We start from the raw sequence: 17,967 nt of genomic DNA on the forward strand, positions 1-17,967 counted from the left end.
GGGCACAACTTAAAAATAAATAAATAATAAAAAGAGGTTTATGAAGGACTAACTCTCTCTTTTATGTACTCTTTTTCTGTGAAAGTCTATTTTAAATACTCACGTATATCTCATTGATATCATATCTTGATCTTAGATTGTCAAGGACTCCTGGTTCATGCAAATAAGCCAGCTTTGTCATATCATCCACTCCACATGGTGGAGCTTCAGGGTCTTTGGGATAGACTTTGGAAGCTTTAACAACAACCTGCAGTTTTCCCCATAAATAATGGTGGAAAAATAAGCAAAATCAGCACATACAACCAAAAAACAAATACCATAAAGAAAACTTCAACCGTAGCACTTGTTAAATTTTAAAATAAGATAAAGACACACACACACACACACACACACACACACACACACACACACACACACACACATATATATATATATATATATATATATATATATATATATATTACAACAGCAAAAGATGGAGAATTATCATTCAGCACATGACAAAATTAATATAGGAAATATGTGCAGAAGAAATGCCCAGAGTAATATCATTCAAAGCAGTCACCGTCTTCCCCGAAGTGCAGAGGACTTTAATTTCTTCACCATCAACCTTCACAACTTCACCATCTATCCAGGCTTCATCAGGATCCTCCATCCAAACAAGAGATCCAACCACATAACTGATAGCAGCAGCCTGAAAAGCAAAGAGTGTCAAAGCCTAAAATATCAAGTGAATCGCATAACTACATTTTTCCATTCAGCATTGCTCAAAATATCAAGTGTCAAAGCAAAGCTGTTATTGGTATATATATCACTAAAAATTAAATGGAGGCCCCAATTCCATGCAGCATTGCTCAAAATACGGATTGTACCAAGAATGGCTCGGTATAAGCATTGGTTTGTGCAGAGGCTAAGAGCCCGTGAGGCCCGGGCCACGGCTCCCACACTGCCCCCTTCGCCGCCGGCCGCTACATCTTCCTGGCCTCAACCCTTGGCTCCATGCACGTTCAAGCTCTGCTGGAACCCCTTGTCTTACAATTGGTTCTCTTGGGTTCGATCAACCCTGTGCTCTTCTCTGGTTTGCGCATTGGGTGAGAGTGAGAAATGCGATATTAATTTCTAAAGGCATTGATGGTTGAGCGAACGTACACCGGGCGGTGGTGGCGCAGCATAGCAATTAGCATATAATCAAATTTAATGATGATTTTAAAAGAAACCGATATTTATCAAGACACAAGGCCGACTCCTTATAGCATTTCGAGCTAAGACCAAATTATCTCGTTAATTCTGCTACAAAATGTTAAAAATAATACTATAGAAAGTAAAAATATATATAAAAAAAAATTGTATGGTTTGAAGTTGTAACAAATAGCTCTATAGGATTAAAAAAATGACTAAACACTCTTAGGAGTAAGGGAAAAAAAGGGATCTATATTATTAAAAACGTTGGTTGACGAGATCTGCTAATGTGCCGGTTAGCACCAATCATATTGTTACACGTGTGGCAATTTCATAAACTGAATTAGATTAATTTCTTCAACTTTTTTCTATCTTTGATAATTTACCATGCTATCAAAATATATAAGTGATCTTAAATTGGAATCTTAGCTTGACTCCCGTTTACCTCTTATTCCACGTGTTTCACCCGGCCCGGCCACTTATACATCTCTAAATTCTTATAAGAGTAATGATATTCTTTATATCTATTTTATATCAACTAATACGATGTATTTTAATTTAAGTGGGTATAAAGAATAGGATTACTCTCTTCTTATAAATGGTAATAATTTAATAGACTCAAATCAAAATTCTTGTTTTCAATTTGCTCGATCGATCTCTTCCTTAAAAGATCTCTACTGACCCACCAATCGCTTAATTAATTGGCTAGCTAGTAGAAGCTGCTGCTTAGTATATCAAAATGGGCATTTAACTGAACATTAAAAAAAAAAAAAAAAAAAAAGTCATAAATGTACCTGAAGAAACAAGAAAATAAAATAAAATCCTAGATCGTATTTAAATACCATGTTCACTGAGATTGATCAGGTCGGAAACTTGGGTTGCTTATGGATCTCCAGATTCTCCACTATACTTCATCAGCTTTTTCTGAGACTCAGATGATGAGTTCAAAGTGAATCTCTCTTATAACTCTTTTAAAGTGATCAAACTCTCTAGGGTTTAATTAATTAAGGACAACTAGCCTAATTTCAAGGAGGTCAACTACTGGCTTAGAGCTGTTTTTTGTTATTGTTATAGACAAATTGTTCTTCTTTATTATGAATTTATGCATGCGTTAATTAAGGAAGCTGCATGCATGCTCTTCTTCGAGATGCACGTCGCCATAGTTAGCCACTGGCACAGCTTCATTAATTAACACCAAGTTTCAAGCGTAATATAACGTATAAATTATAATTGCCACATGCAGTTCGTATTATCGTACATGAATATATTTGGTATATATTCATTTGCATGGCTGATGCACATGCAAGCCCTTTTACTTGGGATCTGGATTTTGATCAAATTGATATTTAGATCGTTAGCAATTTAAACAGTAAATATTAGAGCGTCTTTCTTTCATGTACATTAAACGCGTTTACGGGACCTCTGGTCAATGGAAGTTAGCAAACGCGGTAAATCTTTGAAGTGAGATTTGGATCTTCCACAATCTCTTAGCTAAAAAATAGAGAAAATAAATTGAACAAAGCTGTGAAATGAATTTGTTGTCCGATCGAACAAATCTTCGATGTTCCTCTTCATTCACCAAAACAAATCCTTGTTTCCTTTTTGTTTTCATAACACGACCAACGTCGTTCTTCCTTTTTCTCACCCACTACTTCTATGAGAGTTTTTGCACGTGTGGGATACATGCTCATGCGCCGGAAGCCCCTTTAGTGCCTTAGATGCACTCGCGTTCGTGCCTTACAAGCGACTCACGCGCGTCAATCATGCCCCCATAACTAGATCCGATCTCAACCAGCTCCAACTGGGTTTCAAGCCAAACCGACACGATTTCAGTCCGGTTCAAACAAGTTTCAAATCACCCCAGTTCATAGCATTTCCAACCGGTTCAAGCCGGTTCAAAAACCGATTTAACCCAGTCCAACGGGTTTTGGGCCAAAGCAGTTGATGTGCATGTCACAGCTATAGTAGCCGATGCCGTCCAAAGTTGCCGAAGTTCAAGTTCCGACCATAACAGCCAATATTCCAATTCAAATCATAGTAGCCATTTTTCAATCTTTTGCTATTCAAGATTAACCCTTGCTAAAAGACCAACATCGATCCCAAAAGCAATCCCTCTTTTAAGTGCAATTTTTGCTTCTTCATCGAAGACCGTTTTATCATAAGTTACTTTGCTCAAACCTCAACATACGTGATATATCGTTGGGTTTGAGGGGGCGTATTAGAACAGAATTATTAGAAGATAAGAAAACTACACAAATGTTCAAAGTCTATTACATGCACTTTCGTCCATTTCAGCCGTGCGTAATCAAAGTCTATTTCATTTCACGTTCTAACAGTTAAAAAAAATAAAAAATAAAAAAATTATGAATAGTCTCAAGTAATATGATTGTATTTAGTTGTTATTTAATACACATGGAACAATGCATTTATTTAAATGAATGGAGAGATCTTCATCACCATTGTAGTTTGAGTGATAATTATATTTATAATCAAGAGTACTATGTTTGAGTTATATTAATAATAATTAGATCCCTATCTCTTGAACTGTTGAACTGAGGTAACCCACCGCCTCAGTGACGGCAGCAGATCGATTTGACGTCACTTCGATGACAAGAGTTTCTGATGTCAGCTTATAGATCACAATAATTCTGTTCAAATTAATAAGATAACTTAATTGGTATTACTGTAAAGATATAACGAGACTTTTGAAGTCTTTGCTTTACATACACGATATTGATATCCAAGTGCCAGTGTAAATTAATAGGGGACAAAGTGTGAAACAAATATAATTAAGCATATGATTAAGTTAATTAAAGTTATCATATTTAAACCTAATTCATTGCACTTCCTCAGGCCTGTGAGGTCGTCGTTGGTCTAAGTTTTTGTTGACGTCTTTCATGTTCCTAGCCTTTAGGCACATGCAAGTGTTTACTTTTACATCCCGAAGGGAAAACAAAGAACTTTCATAATGAGTTCAAACCACTAAATCAAACAAACACGTAATAATTGCTAGCTTTAAATAAAAAAATAAAATTGAATTAAGCAGCTATAGCTAGCTCAATAAATATTTATTTGCTAGCTGCAACGAATTAAATATAAGGTGGTGCCTGATCTTGCTACTTCCATTTTTCTCTATTCTCTTTACCACCCTTCCAAAGTCTAACCCCAGGATACCGGCCCCCTTATATAATCGTATGCTTATATTAGTTTCACACTTTGGGAACCATGTGCAGTGCAATTGTAGCCATTGGATTCGGCTGACGTACGGTTTAGTTAATAGGGGGGCAAAGTGTGAAACTAACATGCTTATATATGATTAAGTTATCATATTTAAACCTAATTCACGAGATCCAGAGGTATAGTATATGATCATAAGAGTATAAACATCATATACAATAGATTTTCTAATCAAAATTGACTCGAGCAAGAGAGCCCTCAATCACAACCGTGTCCAATTATAACAATAATAAGGAGCAAGAATAATTTAACAGGATAATTAATAGAACCAACAAAAAAAATTGCTATACGTTGTGACCGAAAAAATCTTCGACGTTAGCTTCCTCTTCATTCACCAAAACAAATCTTTGTTTTTTTAACACGACTAACGCTATTCTTCCTTTTTTCACTCACTACTTCTATGAGAGTTTCTGCGCGTGTGAATACGTGCTAATGCGCCGGAATTAATCCCTTTAATTTAGTGCCTCAGATGCACTTGTGTTCATGCCTTACAAGCAACTCATGCATGCCAATCCTGTCCACATAATCGGATCCGATCTCAACCAGCTCCAACTGGGTTTCAAGCCAAACCAGCACGATTTCAGTCCGGTTCAAACAAGCTTCATATCACCACAACCGGGTTCACCCCGCCAGTTCATAGCATTTCCAGCCGATTCAACTCGGTTCAAAACCAATTCAATTCAGCCCAATCCAATGCGTTTTAGGCCAAAGAAGCTAATGTCCAGGGCCATAGCAGCCAATGCCAGCCAAAGTCACTGAAGTTCAAGTTCCGGTCAAAACAACCGATATTCCAATTCAGACCATATTAGCCATTTTTCAACCTTTTGTTGTTCAAGATTAACCCTCACTAAAAGACCAACGTCCCAAAAGCATGCAGTTCATCTCTTAAATGCAATCTTCACTTCTTTATTTAAGATCGTTTTATCACAAGTTACTTTGCTCAAACCTCAACATACGTAATCTATCATTTGGTTTGCGAGGGCGTATTAGAATAGAAATTATTAGAAGATAAAAAAATTATACAAAAGTCCAAAGTCCGTTACACTTCTGTCCATTTCAACTATAATAAAAGTTTATTCCACGTTACGTTTCAACAGTTATGAATAGTCTCCATTAGCATGATTGTATTTAATTGTTATTTAATACACATGAAACAATGCCTTTATTTAAATGAATGGCGATCGAGGTCTTCACCATTGTAGTTTGAGTGACAATTATAATAAAGAGTATATATAGTTGAGTTATATTAATAATAATTGAATCCCTATCTCTTGAACTGAGGTAACGTAACACACCACCTCATTGTTGGCAGCAGATCGATTTGACGTCACTTTAATGACAGTTTTTGATGTCAGCTTAGATCAAAATAATAAGATAACTTAACTTAATTGGTATTACTTTACATATATCGATATTGATATAACTTGACTTTTGAAGTCTTTACTTTACATATAAGATATTGATATCCAAGTGCCAGGTGTGAATAGGGGACAAAGTGTGAAACTAATTAATATAATTAAGCATATAATTAAGTTAAGTTGTCATTTTTAAACCTAATTCACTGCACTTCCTCAGACCTGTGGGGTCGTCGTTGGTCTAATTATTTTTTTGTTAACGTCTTTCATGTTCCTAGCCTTTAATTAGGCACAATTACTGTTTACTTTCACATCCTGCTGAAGGTGAAAACAAATAACTTTCATAGTGAGTTTTACCTTGTTATTTTGCAGGTTAAATATGCATTTTTAAATAAAATTAAAAAAAAAAAAAAAAAAATTAAATAACAGGCAAAAATGCGCGTTTTTAAAAAACGTAAAGTTTTAAAAGTCGAATAATAATTTCATCAGGGGGAACTACCCTTAGGGTTGAGGGGACAGAAGTCCCCCCAAAATTATTGAAATCCTCTAGTTTTTTAAAAAAAATCTATTGATTTTTTTTTTTTTTTTTGAATTCGACCCTCCAAAATTAATTTCTTACCCTTAAAGATTTTTATTTTTTAGTTTAGTCCCTCGCATCTCAAATCCTCTGCCCCAAAACTTCAACAAGCACTTAATTGCATTTTAAAATCACTATTTTTCATACAATTGAACCAAACGAACACGTAATAATTGCTAGCTTTAACAAAAAAAATAAATAAAAATAAATAAAAAAATGAAGCAGCCTAATAAATATTTATTTGCTAGATGCAACGAAGGTGGCGCCTGATCTTGATACTTCCATTTTTCTCTATTCTCTTTACCACCCTTCGAAAGTCTAACCTCAGGATATGATACCCCTTAATCATATATATGCTTATATTAGTTTCACACTTTGGGAGCCATGTGCTTAATTATATATGATTAAGTTATCATATTTAAACCTAATTCACAAGATCTAGACTCTAGAGGTACATGATCATAAGAGTATAAACATCATATACAATAGATTTTCTAATCAAAGTTGACTTGAAAGAAAAATCTAGCAAGTAAGATCTACCATACCACAATGCATGTCCTGATTAACTTGTTGGGATACTAAATCAAATATCGGTTTTAAGATCTAACAAGTATGATACAGTGAGTATTAACCATTAGATTACAGTAGGTCAAGTTGCTGAAATTCACTTGCCTGAGATATAATTATCCTAAATATAGTTTTCAATGCCCAAATTAAGAGTGCGTTTGGCACCGCAATTTTGCAGACAAAAAATACAATTTTAAACAAAATCGCAAAAAATATATCATTTTGATCATTTGATGTGCATTTTCAAAAAAATATCAATTTGAAAACATAGAAAAATCTTTATTTTCAAATCTCAGACAAGATGTGAGTTTTTAAAAATGCACGATTTTAAAAGTTCAACTCAAAACTTGGTAACAGAATTTTTGGCCAATAATTGTCATGATTGGACTCGATCTACTACTTACCAAAAAAAAAAATCAATTGAACTCAATCTCACAACTAGCAATAAAGTAAAAGCAATATAAATTCCAAAAAAAATTGATTTCACTTTAATTCATGCTTTTAACCCTGCACTGCCTGAGGTCAGTGTCATATCATCACAATTCCTCTTGGTAGTAACAAAAAATTGGACTTCAAAATTCAAACTCAACACTTTCAGAAGGGTTGAAGAAAAAAATTGAGAAGGAAAACTATTAACAGGACTAGATTGGTAACCTTCTCCATGTTATTTGGTACAGAATGAAACCTTGTCAGAATCTGACTACTTGTTGTCCACGTTATAAGCGGGCATATAAGACTCTAGAATCAATTGTGAAGGAGTTGGTGATTTGATCTCAACAATCAAATATGTATACTTCCACTGCTTGTCCACTGGGTCCTTGAACATCTCAGAGTAAACTTTCCCAGCTCCATGGGGTCCACGAATATAAAAATTAATCTACATTAAATTGGTCAGACATAAAGATAGATGAATATTCTACACAAGAGATGCAGCTGTTGATCCACAATTCATATTTTCCAAAACACATAATAACAACATCTAGAATCATAATTAACTCTAGAATAGAGAATATAACACGAAAATTATTCAAAATGCAAGGTTCATGAAAGTCATGCTCCTTTCCTTATTTAACATGCTCGATGGAAATTGTGTTGCACATCTTAAATGGAGATTTTTTCAAATAATTGATAAGAATAAAACTGCAATGCACATGCTTAGTGGAAGTTGCTTATAAATAACAAACTCAAGTTATCATGCTGGCATGCAATTACCTCTACATGCTCTACACCATCTTCATCAGTCCATATCTTATTAGGAATACGTTGGCGAGCAGCACGATTTCTACTTTCCTGACCATAACCTGTAATGGGGGATCCAATCCTAACTCTAACCTGATATAAAGCAAATTTAATTTGTGTCAATTGTCAACCACAAAACTGCGATACAAATATTCATAAATGCAAAACACTAGCATATGCCATTCATCCTAGAACTCAAATAATGTGCCGGTCATGGTCTGTAAGTGTTACAATGAAACTAGTGAGAAGAATATTGTCGAGAAACATGATGAATCATACACATTCATCTCAGTTCCAACTTAAACACTAGAATTGGTGATTTCGTATGCAATGGTGGCTTACTCATACAGGCTGGAAGGCCTATGAGTGGAAGTGAAAAGAAAATGCATGAAGTTAAATCACTCATGCATGGTATAAGGCATTTATACATCACATATTACATGCTGATTATGACTGATGTGCATGTCTCATGTGTTACCGAGTATATGCTTCATCCATAGAGCATGTACTTACTTCCTCACACTTTTTGGTTCCTCCTTTAACTAGCAGTACATTTTGTGTAATTAGCATTTTCTCAAAAATCGTCTTCCACTATCAACGTCAAATAGATATCTCCTCTTATGGAAGGAAGAATTGGTAACCACTCTCCTGCTATGTTAGTTAACGCACTTTCATTGCAACTAGTTTGTGGGAGCTAAAGCATTTGCTGCATCTCTTGCTTTTCTCCCTTTTTTTTTTTCTGTATGATGCCTGAACCAGAGCTACATGGTCTATGAAAATATAAGCTGTTCAAATCTCTAAACTTATTTTTTGAACTTTCTTTTCTTCATGGCTATTTTAAATTTTAAAAAGTGAGGCTTAGGCTATCAGCCTTTTTACAAGTAATACTGCACACCCACACACACACACACACACAAAAAAAAACCCTCCATGTTGTAAGCCTCATGCTTTGAGGCTACTGCTTAATGCATAAGTGAACTCTTAAACTGATGGTGTTATAGTCTAATAGAACAGTGCCAACAATCACTCCCTTTTCCATACCACACAACACAAAAGTTTAGTGTATACATTTCATGTGAACCCTATAAAGTATGGATCCGGTGCAAAGAAATATGATTGTTTTAGTTGACACTCAGAGAAATGCTAATTTTACTAACCTGGCTGTCATCTTGAATCCTCTTCAGAGCCTTGTTAAAGACCTTGTACCTATAACAGACAATGTTTTCATATCGTTGTGAAAATGAAGAAGGAAAAAACCACAAATAAAAAATAACGTAAATGTATCAGCACTCCCTGAGTCGGAGTGCGATTTGAAATAGTCCCTCACTTTCTAAAAATAAGTCTCAACTCTTTCACTTTTTTGAGAATTTGAAACAAATCCCTCCGTCGCTTTTTCATCTATTTTCGCAACTTCCGTTACTGCCACGTTAATCTTTTTATCACATCACCTTAAAATATTATTTTTCCAATAATTTTATTTTTTAAAAAAATAAAAAGAAATAAAAAAATATATATATATATATATATAAAAGGAAGGGATGGGGGTGGCCTGCGATCCACCCCCAAAGGTGGTCGGCACCACCTCTAGGGTGGCTCACGGCCACCCCCAACCCTTATATATATATATATATATATATATATATATATATATATATATATATATATATATATATATATATATATATATATATATATTAAAAATAATAATATTTTAAGGTGATGTGGCAAAAAGGCTGACATGGTACTAACGGAAGTTGCGAAAATAGACGGAAAAGTGACGGAGGGACTTGTTTCAAATTCGCGAAAAAGTGGAGGAGTTAAAACTCATTTTTAAAAAGTGAGAGATTATTTTCAAATTACGCTCTGACTCAGAGAGTGCTGATACATTTACTCTAAAAAAATATCTAATTGACCAAATAGCCTAATTTTAAGTAAAAAAAGTTAACTCTTTACTCTTTTGGTTGAAAGATAAGCTCTTTGAAAACAGCATATCCAGCAGCACCTGCAATTCCAAGTCCTGCAAGAATGATAGCAGTATAGGAAGCCCCCTCTACAAATGTCACAGGCTTCTCTGGGATATTATATGTAGGTGCATCAAAGGGATCCTCGACGGTTGATATGTCTTTTTTAGTCTGTCAAGGGAAGTAGAGGCCCAATCAAGATAATGAACTTGCATAGGAACATATATATCGAAAGAACATGGTAAAAATACAGCTCTCCTACACAGAAAGCATTAGACTGCTTCCCTAAGTAAGGCCTATTCAGATTGTCCTAACATTTAACTTCACATTTGTCAAACCAGACTTGGCTGAATTCTTGAAGAAAGAATATTTTTTCAATACTGAAATCTTATTTGAACTGTCCATATCAAGTTCATTCTTGGGAACAATATGACATCCTAGAGCTGAAGCAATAGGATGAATTGGCTCTATGTTCATCATATAATAACATGACGATTGATATATCCCCTACTTCAAAACCCAATTCCTATTATGGGTCCCATTAGGGAGTAAATGATTAGTAAACCATGAAAAGTAGTAAAACTCCATTTCTTTTATTACTGTTCATAAGACACTCATAAATTGGATAAAGGAAATAGATCATGGCTTAAAGTGCAAAAACAAAAGCTATCTGTGAGTACTTGCATAGTCCATCAGCAAAATGTAGACATCTGTTAAGTTCAAGAATTTCAGTTCAGACTCAAACCTCTGATCCAGATCGTCCCGGTTGCTTCTTTGATCCAGTTTGCCCTGGTTGCTCTGAAGCTTTTGATGAAATGGATCTAGTGAAGAAAGGAATTGTGGTGTTTGGCCCATATGTTTCTTTGAGTTGAAATGGTAAATGCGAAGTACAATCTCTAGAAGACAACCCTCTAAATAGAACAGGGATTCCTGTCAATAATTAACATCAAAAAGGGGGAAAAACACACGAAATATATTATAAATATGCAAAACCAGACTCTTTCTCCCCTCCCTACTTTAGTCGGTTTGCATGTCTTTTTCATGGAGTGCCAATATCAATTATTAGACACATAAAATCAAAATGACTCACACAGCCAACAACTCAATTTCTAGTGTTTATCTATGATTTCCTTAAATGAAATCTGGATATTGGTTCGATTTTCTCTTCATTTTCATCTATAGGTGGTTAATCATTCGAACCAGGCTGTCTTTATAATTTTTATTTTCTTTAATACTTGAAATTTATGCCCAATTTACTAGCTGTCCCTATTTCCTCATCATTAAACACTATGTTAAAACACCCCAAAATTCCCAAGTTCTGCCTTGCACCAACATTATATTCACTAAGCAATCTAGTCAAGTAGCGGCCACGCCTCTGATACTTGAAGCTTACATGGAAGCAGGAAAATGAGTTTTCAACACAGGGGTATAAAATGTGGACCACCTAACTTAACACAGATTATTTAGAGACAAATTGGTCTCTTTAAAGCACATGTAGTCTATTCTGAAGTCTATCTCCCTGATTAATAAGAAACTGAAGGATGAGGAGAACTCAGAGGCAGCAATAAGGAGCAACTAATTAGGGCACTCAGCATTCAACCAAACATGAAAAATATCATTTTCTGGATGTAATTAAGAGGCATATTGGACCTAACAGCTCTATCCCACACTTCAATTGATACCACAGGGGAAGGTGACGAAGTCAAAATTTATGTGCCACATGGCAAAACTATTTATGGACATTTTCAATCTGATGACAACTATTGAAGACTTTTTGTGACGATATCCGGGTGCACAAGTTGCACAGAAAGTAAGGATAAGTGATATAAGAGGACAAGGGTTACCAACATAAACTTGGAAAACTACTAGTTCTGCATCAGGGGAGGTGATATGATAATTGAGGGAGCAGTATCTGAGTGTTTGGTGTAGACCCAAAAAAATATCTAGTGTTCTAGAACAGTTTTGGAAGAAAATCCAAAAGCAATAAAGGATTTGGACCTCTATGAATTAATCAGCCTTTTAAATAGCATTAAACACCAAGCATCAGCAAAACAACCTCTGGTTAAAACATTTAATTAAGTGAACCCACAGAAGAAACAATGACAAAAATTACACCATCTGTGCCACATTAATTTTTGTCTCCACCAGCAGCCCTGAAAAAACGGCAGGGAAGAAGAGGGGAGCTCCAAAAGAGGTAACAAATGATATTAATTTTGAAATGAAGACAATATGGATTACTTGTCTTATGGATTATTATTGCTGGGTTCATGATTTATGGAGCTCCAGAAGAACATATAGTGTCTTAATTTCTTGCGACTTCAAAAGACAAAGGAAAGGAAGAAGAATAAGAAGAAAGGTAAAGCTTGGTCCAACATTTTGACCTGGCTTCACCCAAACTTTTCTGGTTCACCACAACATTACTCACTAATTCACCTGTTTTTTTTTAAAAAAAAATAGGTTACTCACTATTTCAACTGTTACTGAGCAGTTTTCGGATATCAAATGGACCTCCCAGAAAGTAATTTTAATGTGGCCGATTTCCACTCTTTTACAATCAGTTATAGCACAATGCAAAAAAAAAAAAAAAAAAGTTTCATATTTTGGAAGGAAGAAAATGTTGATCTATGAGGAAGAATCCCACATAGGATAACAATTGAGATCAAATTGCAGTAAGGATACCACATAACTCATGTTCAAACATAGACACAATAAGAGCACTAGCAGCAGATTTCCAACCATTTTCTCTATATTTAGGGAACAAAACTAATTTTTGCTTCCCTATAAAAAAACACTCCACAATAGATTCCCTTACCTTTCCCTATATCAATTAAATATTATTTTTTTACTCTTATTTTATTCTTTTTCTCTCTTTCCTATATCAATTAAATATACTTTTTTATATTAAAATAATACATAAGGAATGAATAGTAGACATGTATATATAGGGAATTAGTATTCATTCCCAACCCCCTCATCTAAATATAGGGCATCTGCTGTGGAAGGTTTTTTGATGTTTTTCATGAAATTTTCCTTAAATATAGGGTAACTGTTGCTAGTGCTCTAATACCAACAACTAGGAGTCGAGAAATAAAGAATTAAAAACAAAAAATCAACAAACTAATCTCTTCCAAGATCATTGTCATAATTGTATATGATGCTTAAAAATAAATATCAAATAGAACGGAACCGTGCAATGGTCACTAACCTTCAGTTACACGAACTCCCTGCAGAATAAAAATGAAGAAAAGCAATTACTCCCCAATCATATGCTAAGAAGAATTTTAGATTGATAAGTTACACGCACTCAGTGGGACTTGAACCCACGACCTCACCCTCCACCTTGCTGCAAAGGGAGGAAGTACCATTTGAGCAAAAGCTCATTGGTCATATGCTAAGAAGAAATAAAAGTAAAGAACTAATTATCTCACCTTAGTCAGGTGGTTCGCATGAAAAGTCGAATGTTTACCACAACTTGACTTCAATAGAACGAGCAACTGCATCATCATATAGGAACTAAGTACTGAATAAAGATATATAATCCGTAACTAAGAAACTTAAACAAGATGTCAAACATTACTCTAAGGATATTAACTTTGTCAACGACATACATTAGGCAAGTCGTTAAGCTGAAAGAACCAAAAAGGAACTTTCTTCCAACCACCCCTACCATGATACTATCAGAAAAAAGGCTTCAATTGTTAATTTATTGACATAGCTTTGTCAAGGTGACTGAATCGCCAGGTGATCAGTATGTTCAACTGATGTTTCAAAAGAAGAGACTGAAGAGAAATCTAGGCACTCATGTCCTATCTTTTCTATTCTTCTTCGAGTCCTCTCTACCTCTCCCTATTTCACCAGGCTCAAGGCAAACTTTAGAACAAAGGACTCATGGAGCATAGCCAAAAAGTACAAGGGTGCAACTGATAGGTGTAAAGTGCATGTCTTCAAAATGCAATTTATAGTTATTTTCAAGTGAAAGATTGATGATATAAAACAAAGTAAAGTCTAGAAAAATCAAAATAGTATTTAGCTGGCCACTTAGCTTAAATGATTAGAGATTGTTGTGCAATTGCACAAAGATCGTAGGACCATATCCTAAAATAGTTCATTTAATTTTAAAATATCTACATGATTATATATAAATATATATCAACAAACAGGAAAGCAATCAGCAAATCATATAGAATTTAAAAAGGTTGCCATGATGAAATTGAAGCATATGGTTTTGCTAACTACACCCAAAAAATCAAACATAAGGAAAAACCAATAATTATTTTACATGAAACTTGTGTGTGATAGAGCAGACCATAACAATAGAGCATCGCTAATCAATGATCCTCTGACAGGTTGCTAACTAACATTTATTTTCATCTGAATCATATATATTTCAATGAAATTGAGAAAATGCCATTTTTAGTGCCTGAAGCTCCCATAAAAGTAACACATTTTATGCACTTTAAAGTGTGCTTCACCTCAATATGAAGAAATTTTGTACTTGGTGCTTTAAGGATTGCCCAGTCTCAATTTTAACAACACCAGATAGCAGATATAACACATTAGAGAACCTTATATTTCTAGGTCTGATTGTTCATGTACTTCCATACGGTTTCAGGTTCCTTCAACACCAGTCAAGCAATTTTTGTATCTCTCTTATTTTTTTAACTTTAAAGCTGTAACACCCCAGCAGCCCAGCCTCATATTAAGAAAATGAGTAGCTCATATAAAGTGACTGATTTATAAAGACACCCATGATTGCTAACAAATTGACTAGTCTTTTTGGAGTGATAGTGTAGATATGGCTAGCATTTTTCCTGAGTTGTTACAAAAGCATTAGAATGCCAACACTAGAATCTGACCCCAGCGAATTTCACAATAAAAACCAAAGAAAAACCAGTGATTTACAATTCTCCATCAAATGCAACCTATCAATGTTACTTATAATGGATGAACTCTTCTGCTTAAAAAATCAGAAAAATAAACATTGACCAAAGGAAATATGCTACAATGGTTATTGAGTTCAATAAAACCACCCATGACATGGTTGATCACATATGCATTCAATGCATATGTAATTCAAAGTCACCCATACATAATGAGATGATGCAAGACAGATGGTTACGATTTCAAGTGTCCCACCTAACTTAAGTACAATCTTAAACATGTGTACATAAGTTCTTAGGAACTCTCCCCTTACAAGCCAGTTTTCAATGGTGAGTTCTACTCAATATTTGTATCATTTGGTATCAAAGACAACCACCACTTCGAGTATGAGATCAAAGGGGTTGCAGCTTTGTGATCAAGTCATGGATGGGGCAATCTATAGGCTGGATTAAAATGTTTTGTTATTATGTACGAGCATAGTGTTAAACCATTAAATACTGATAGGTGAGTAGAACCGCCAAAAGAAAATGGGCTACCATCGAGACTGTGCTGATAGAGTGAACTGCTGTGAATGTCAACTGCAGAGCGTGGTAGTATTTTACGATTCTAAATGTCCCACATGGCTTAAGTACAATCTTAACCATGAGTATATAAGCTATTGAGCACCCTCTCGTAACAAGCCGGTTTTCAACGGGGAGTTTTACCCAAGATTTGTATCATCATCACTACATCTATGAGAAAAAATTTATACCAATATGCAAATCTGCTAAGTACGTACCATGTTTTCCAAGCAATACCGCACACGCCAAAAACCAATCAAGTCACAAACCAGAAACACCTTAGAAAGCAAAATGTCTTACCTGACTGGCCTCGTGGCCCAGCCCGCAAGCCTCACTGGTCTGAAAAGGTTGCATAGTGTAGAAAATTGAACGACTTTGTGTGCAATTCCAACGCCTCATTTCTGACAAGAACCTCACAACGTCTAACTGCTTGTTCCTCCATAACCCTAACATGTACTTGTATACTACTAACATCACCATACATAGTAATATCAGAACTCAAACCCAGAATTTCAACCAAAAGAAAAGAAGGGTAATTCTACTGCAAAACAAAATGGCCGTAACTAACATTAGTACTCTAACACTCTAATTGGTTACTGATCAAATGTGGGAAAATAATCCTACTTACGTAAGAAGTTCGAATCTACATAACGCAATCACTAAAGGGACCTACATGGTTTAATAACAATACACTCTTAGTCCACCTTTTAGAAACCGGAGCAGAATAATCCATATGATTTAGTATCTTATTTTCTTTCATTTTCCCAAAGATTTTCTCGGCTCCCAAACAGAATTTTTGGAAAGGTGGTTCGAAAAGCTTGCTTACCCATGATAAAGAGGCTCAAAGGGTCTCCGGTGGCACTCCGTGCTCTCTGGCTTTTTACAGTTATGGTGCCGATGAATACCCTAACTAGTGTTTGAGAATTGTGGGTGAATCTGGGCCGTCCATTCCCCTAAAACCCTGATGAAAATGGGTCGGATTAGTTTGGTTTTTATCTGAGATGGGTCTCTTTCTTTGGGCCGTACGAGTCGGCTTTTCAACTTGGGCTGCAAGAAGCCTACTTAAGTTCGTAACAGTTAATCTGGTCTTTAGAGTATGTTGAGTTTTATATGCAATTTTTTTTTTTAATTTTTACATATATGAAAATCACGTCTTTTAAGGATAAATTTCAATTTAATATACTGAATTAAAATAATTTCTCTAATTGAGTTTAAAAGAAAACTAATAAAACTTTTTAGAAGTAAATTTCAATTTAATACTCTGAATTAAAGAAATTTCTTTTCGAAATAAAACTTTGTCCCACCTGAATTGGGTGCTTTGCCTAGCTCTAACATGGTTAGGTTGCTATGAAATGTTAATCAAGGAGAAAATTAAGGATAGCAAGTTGTGCTACTAGGTGCAGGTGGGAGCAAGCGAGTGCTATGCATAGGCTAAACACTCCAAGGTGAGTTTGTAGTCTCAGGGCCCACAGCTTGGGTCAAGATAATTCGGCCCAAACAAAGGACTTTGATCAAGCCATGGGAGCTAATGCTGTAGTAGATTAAGTAACAACTTAGAATGTGACACAGAGAATAATTCCACATTGCTTTATTTTAATTGTTCTATTATTTTCAGCGGGAAATCAAACAAAACACTTAGCTTGACAATGAGCGTACAATTCGACACGACACGACACCTGGTAGCAATTGCAACCTAATAGTAGACAAGGAATTCAACACCACGATCGGCGAGGGTCGTACCCCATCATCAGGCAACACTTGGCTAGTGGCAATGACACATCTCACTAGGAGACACGAATTTGATGCTGTACCTGCCCAAGGCCATGCCCTATTAGTAGAAGTCACTTGGTTGAAGATGTACATCGATAGCAAGCACTTCCCACAAGTGAAGGCATGCAGCCTATGTAGGTACACATGCATTACCATTCACATTACACTTTTTTTTCTAGCTACTTCTCTCTCTCTTTCTCTGAGAAATTTACCAATTATCCTTTGATAATTTTAAGCATAAAAAGATGTTCATTGCCAAGGCCCTTGGCAACCTTTCTTTATCTCTCTTGAAAGCCACCTTTTTATCGTTTCAAAATGTGTTTCTCGTTGAACTTCTTTACCGTTGCTAGAAACCTTTTTCCAAGGAGGCAAACACGCTCCTACAAGGCTACTCCGACTGTCAGTCACTGTCAGGATCATAAAAGGCCACTTTTCTAGGCCCAACCATTCTTTCTTTGCCTACTTTTAAACTATCTTATTTTCATTTGCGAGACACCCAAACACTTTCCCAGGAGTTTCAAAAAAAAAAATCATAATCCTCTTGTTCTTGATTGAGTTTTTATGATTTCTTAAACTTAATCCCCTTCACAAATCAGCCGTTGCTTGACTGTTAATAAAAATATTAGTTCCTGATCAAAAGC

The 17,967-nt window shown here is 35.3% G+C and overlaps 2 protein-coding genes across 4 annotated transcripts in view; both read right to left on the reverse strand.

Annotated features, from left to right (window-relative positions):
* Nucleotides 1–2,115, reverse strand: part of LOC133858083 (myosin-6-like) — a 56,349-nt gene extending 54,234 nt beyond the window's left edge. The window contains exons 1-3 of the mRNA XM_062293522.1: nucleotides 2,022–2,115; nucleotides 566–694; nucleotides 104–247 (exon numbers count right to left, since the gene is read on the reverse strand). Of these exons, the coding sequence (XP_062149506.1) occupies nucleotides 104–247; nucleotides 566–694; nucleotides 2,022–2,024 (276 nt within the window). The 5' untranslated portion in view covers nucleotides 2,025–2,115. The remainder of the gene's footprint in view (nucleotides 1–103; nucleotides 248–565; nucleotides 695–2,021) is intronic.
* A 5,250-nt stretch (nucleotides 2,116–7,365) lies between these two features.
* Nucleotides 7,366–16,504, reverse strand: LOC133856559 (probable mitochondrial import inner membrane translocase subunit TIM21). 3 transcript variants are annotated; one of them, XM_062291614.1, is made up of 9 exons: nucleotides 16,383–16,504; nucleotides 15,857–16,020; nucleotides 13,544–13,609; nucleotides 13,321–13,339; nucleotides 10,861–11,045; nucleotides 10,108–10,286; nucleotides 9,312–9,360; nucleotides 8,128–8,247; nucleotides 7,366–7,792 (listed from the first exon to the last, which is right to left on the reverse strand). In XM_062291614.1, the coding sequence occupies exons 1-9, from the start codon at nucleotides 16,384–16,386 to the stop codon at nucleotides 7,616–7,618; spliced, it is 963 nt and encodes a 320-aa protein (XP_062147598.1). In that variant the 5' UTR covers nucleotides 16,387–16,504; the 3' UTR covers nucleotides 7,366–7,615. The 3 variants fall into 3 exon arrangements, with proteins under 3 accessions (XP_062147598.1, XP_062147597.1, XP_062147596.1); XM_062291613.1 differs by having other exon boundaries at nucleotides 15,857–16,023; XM_062291612.1 differs by having other exon boundaries at nucleotides 15,857–16,097; nucleotides 16,383–16,478.
* Nucleotides 16,505–17,967: the final 1,463 nt, after the last annotated feature.

The sequence above is a fragment of the Alnus glutinosa genome, chromosome 14, assembly GCF_958979055.1.
Source record: "Alnus glutinosa chromosome 14, dhAlnGlut1.1, whole genome shotgun sequence".
Taxonomy (NCBI): Eukaryota; Viridiplantae; Streptophyta; class Magnoliopsida; order Fagales; family Betulaceae; genus Alnus; species Alnus glutinosa.

What these genes read in the sequence shown, in the direction of transcription:
- LOC133856559 (XM_062291612.1), bottom strand. Translation starts at nt 16,036, where the DNA reads ATGGTGATGTTAGTAGTATACAAGTACATGTTAGGGTTATGGAGGAAC. An exon ending in CTTATCTTTCAACCAAAAGA is followed by an intron (nt 9,361 to 10,107) that starts GTAAAGAGTTAA and finishes TGTCTGTTATAG; the next exon opens with GTACAAGGTCTTTAACAAGG. An exon ending in GGATTCAAGATGACAGCCAG is followed by an intron (nt 8,248 to 9,311) that starts GTTAGTAAAATT and finishes GCTTTATATCAG; the next exon opens with GTTAGAGTTAGGATTGGATC.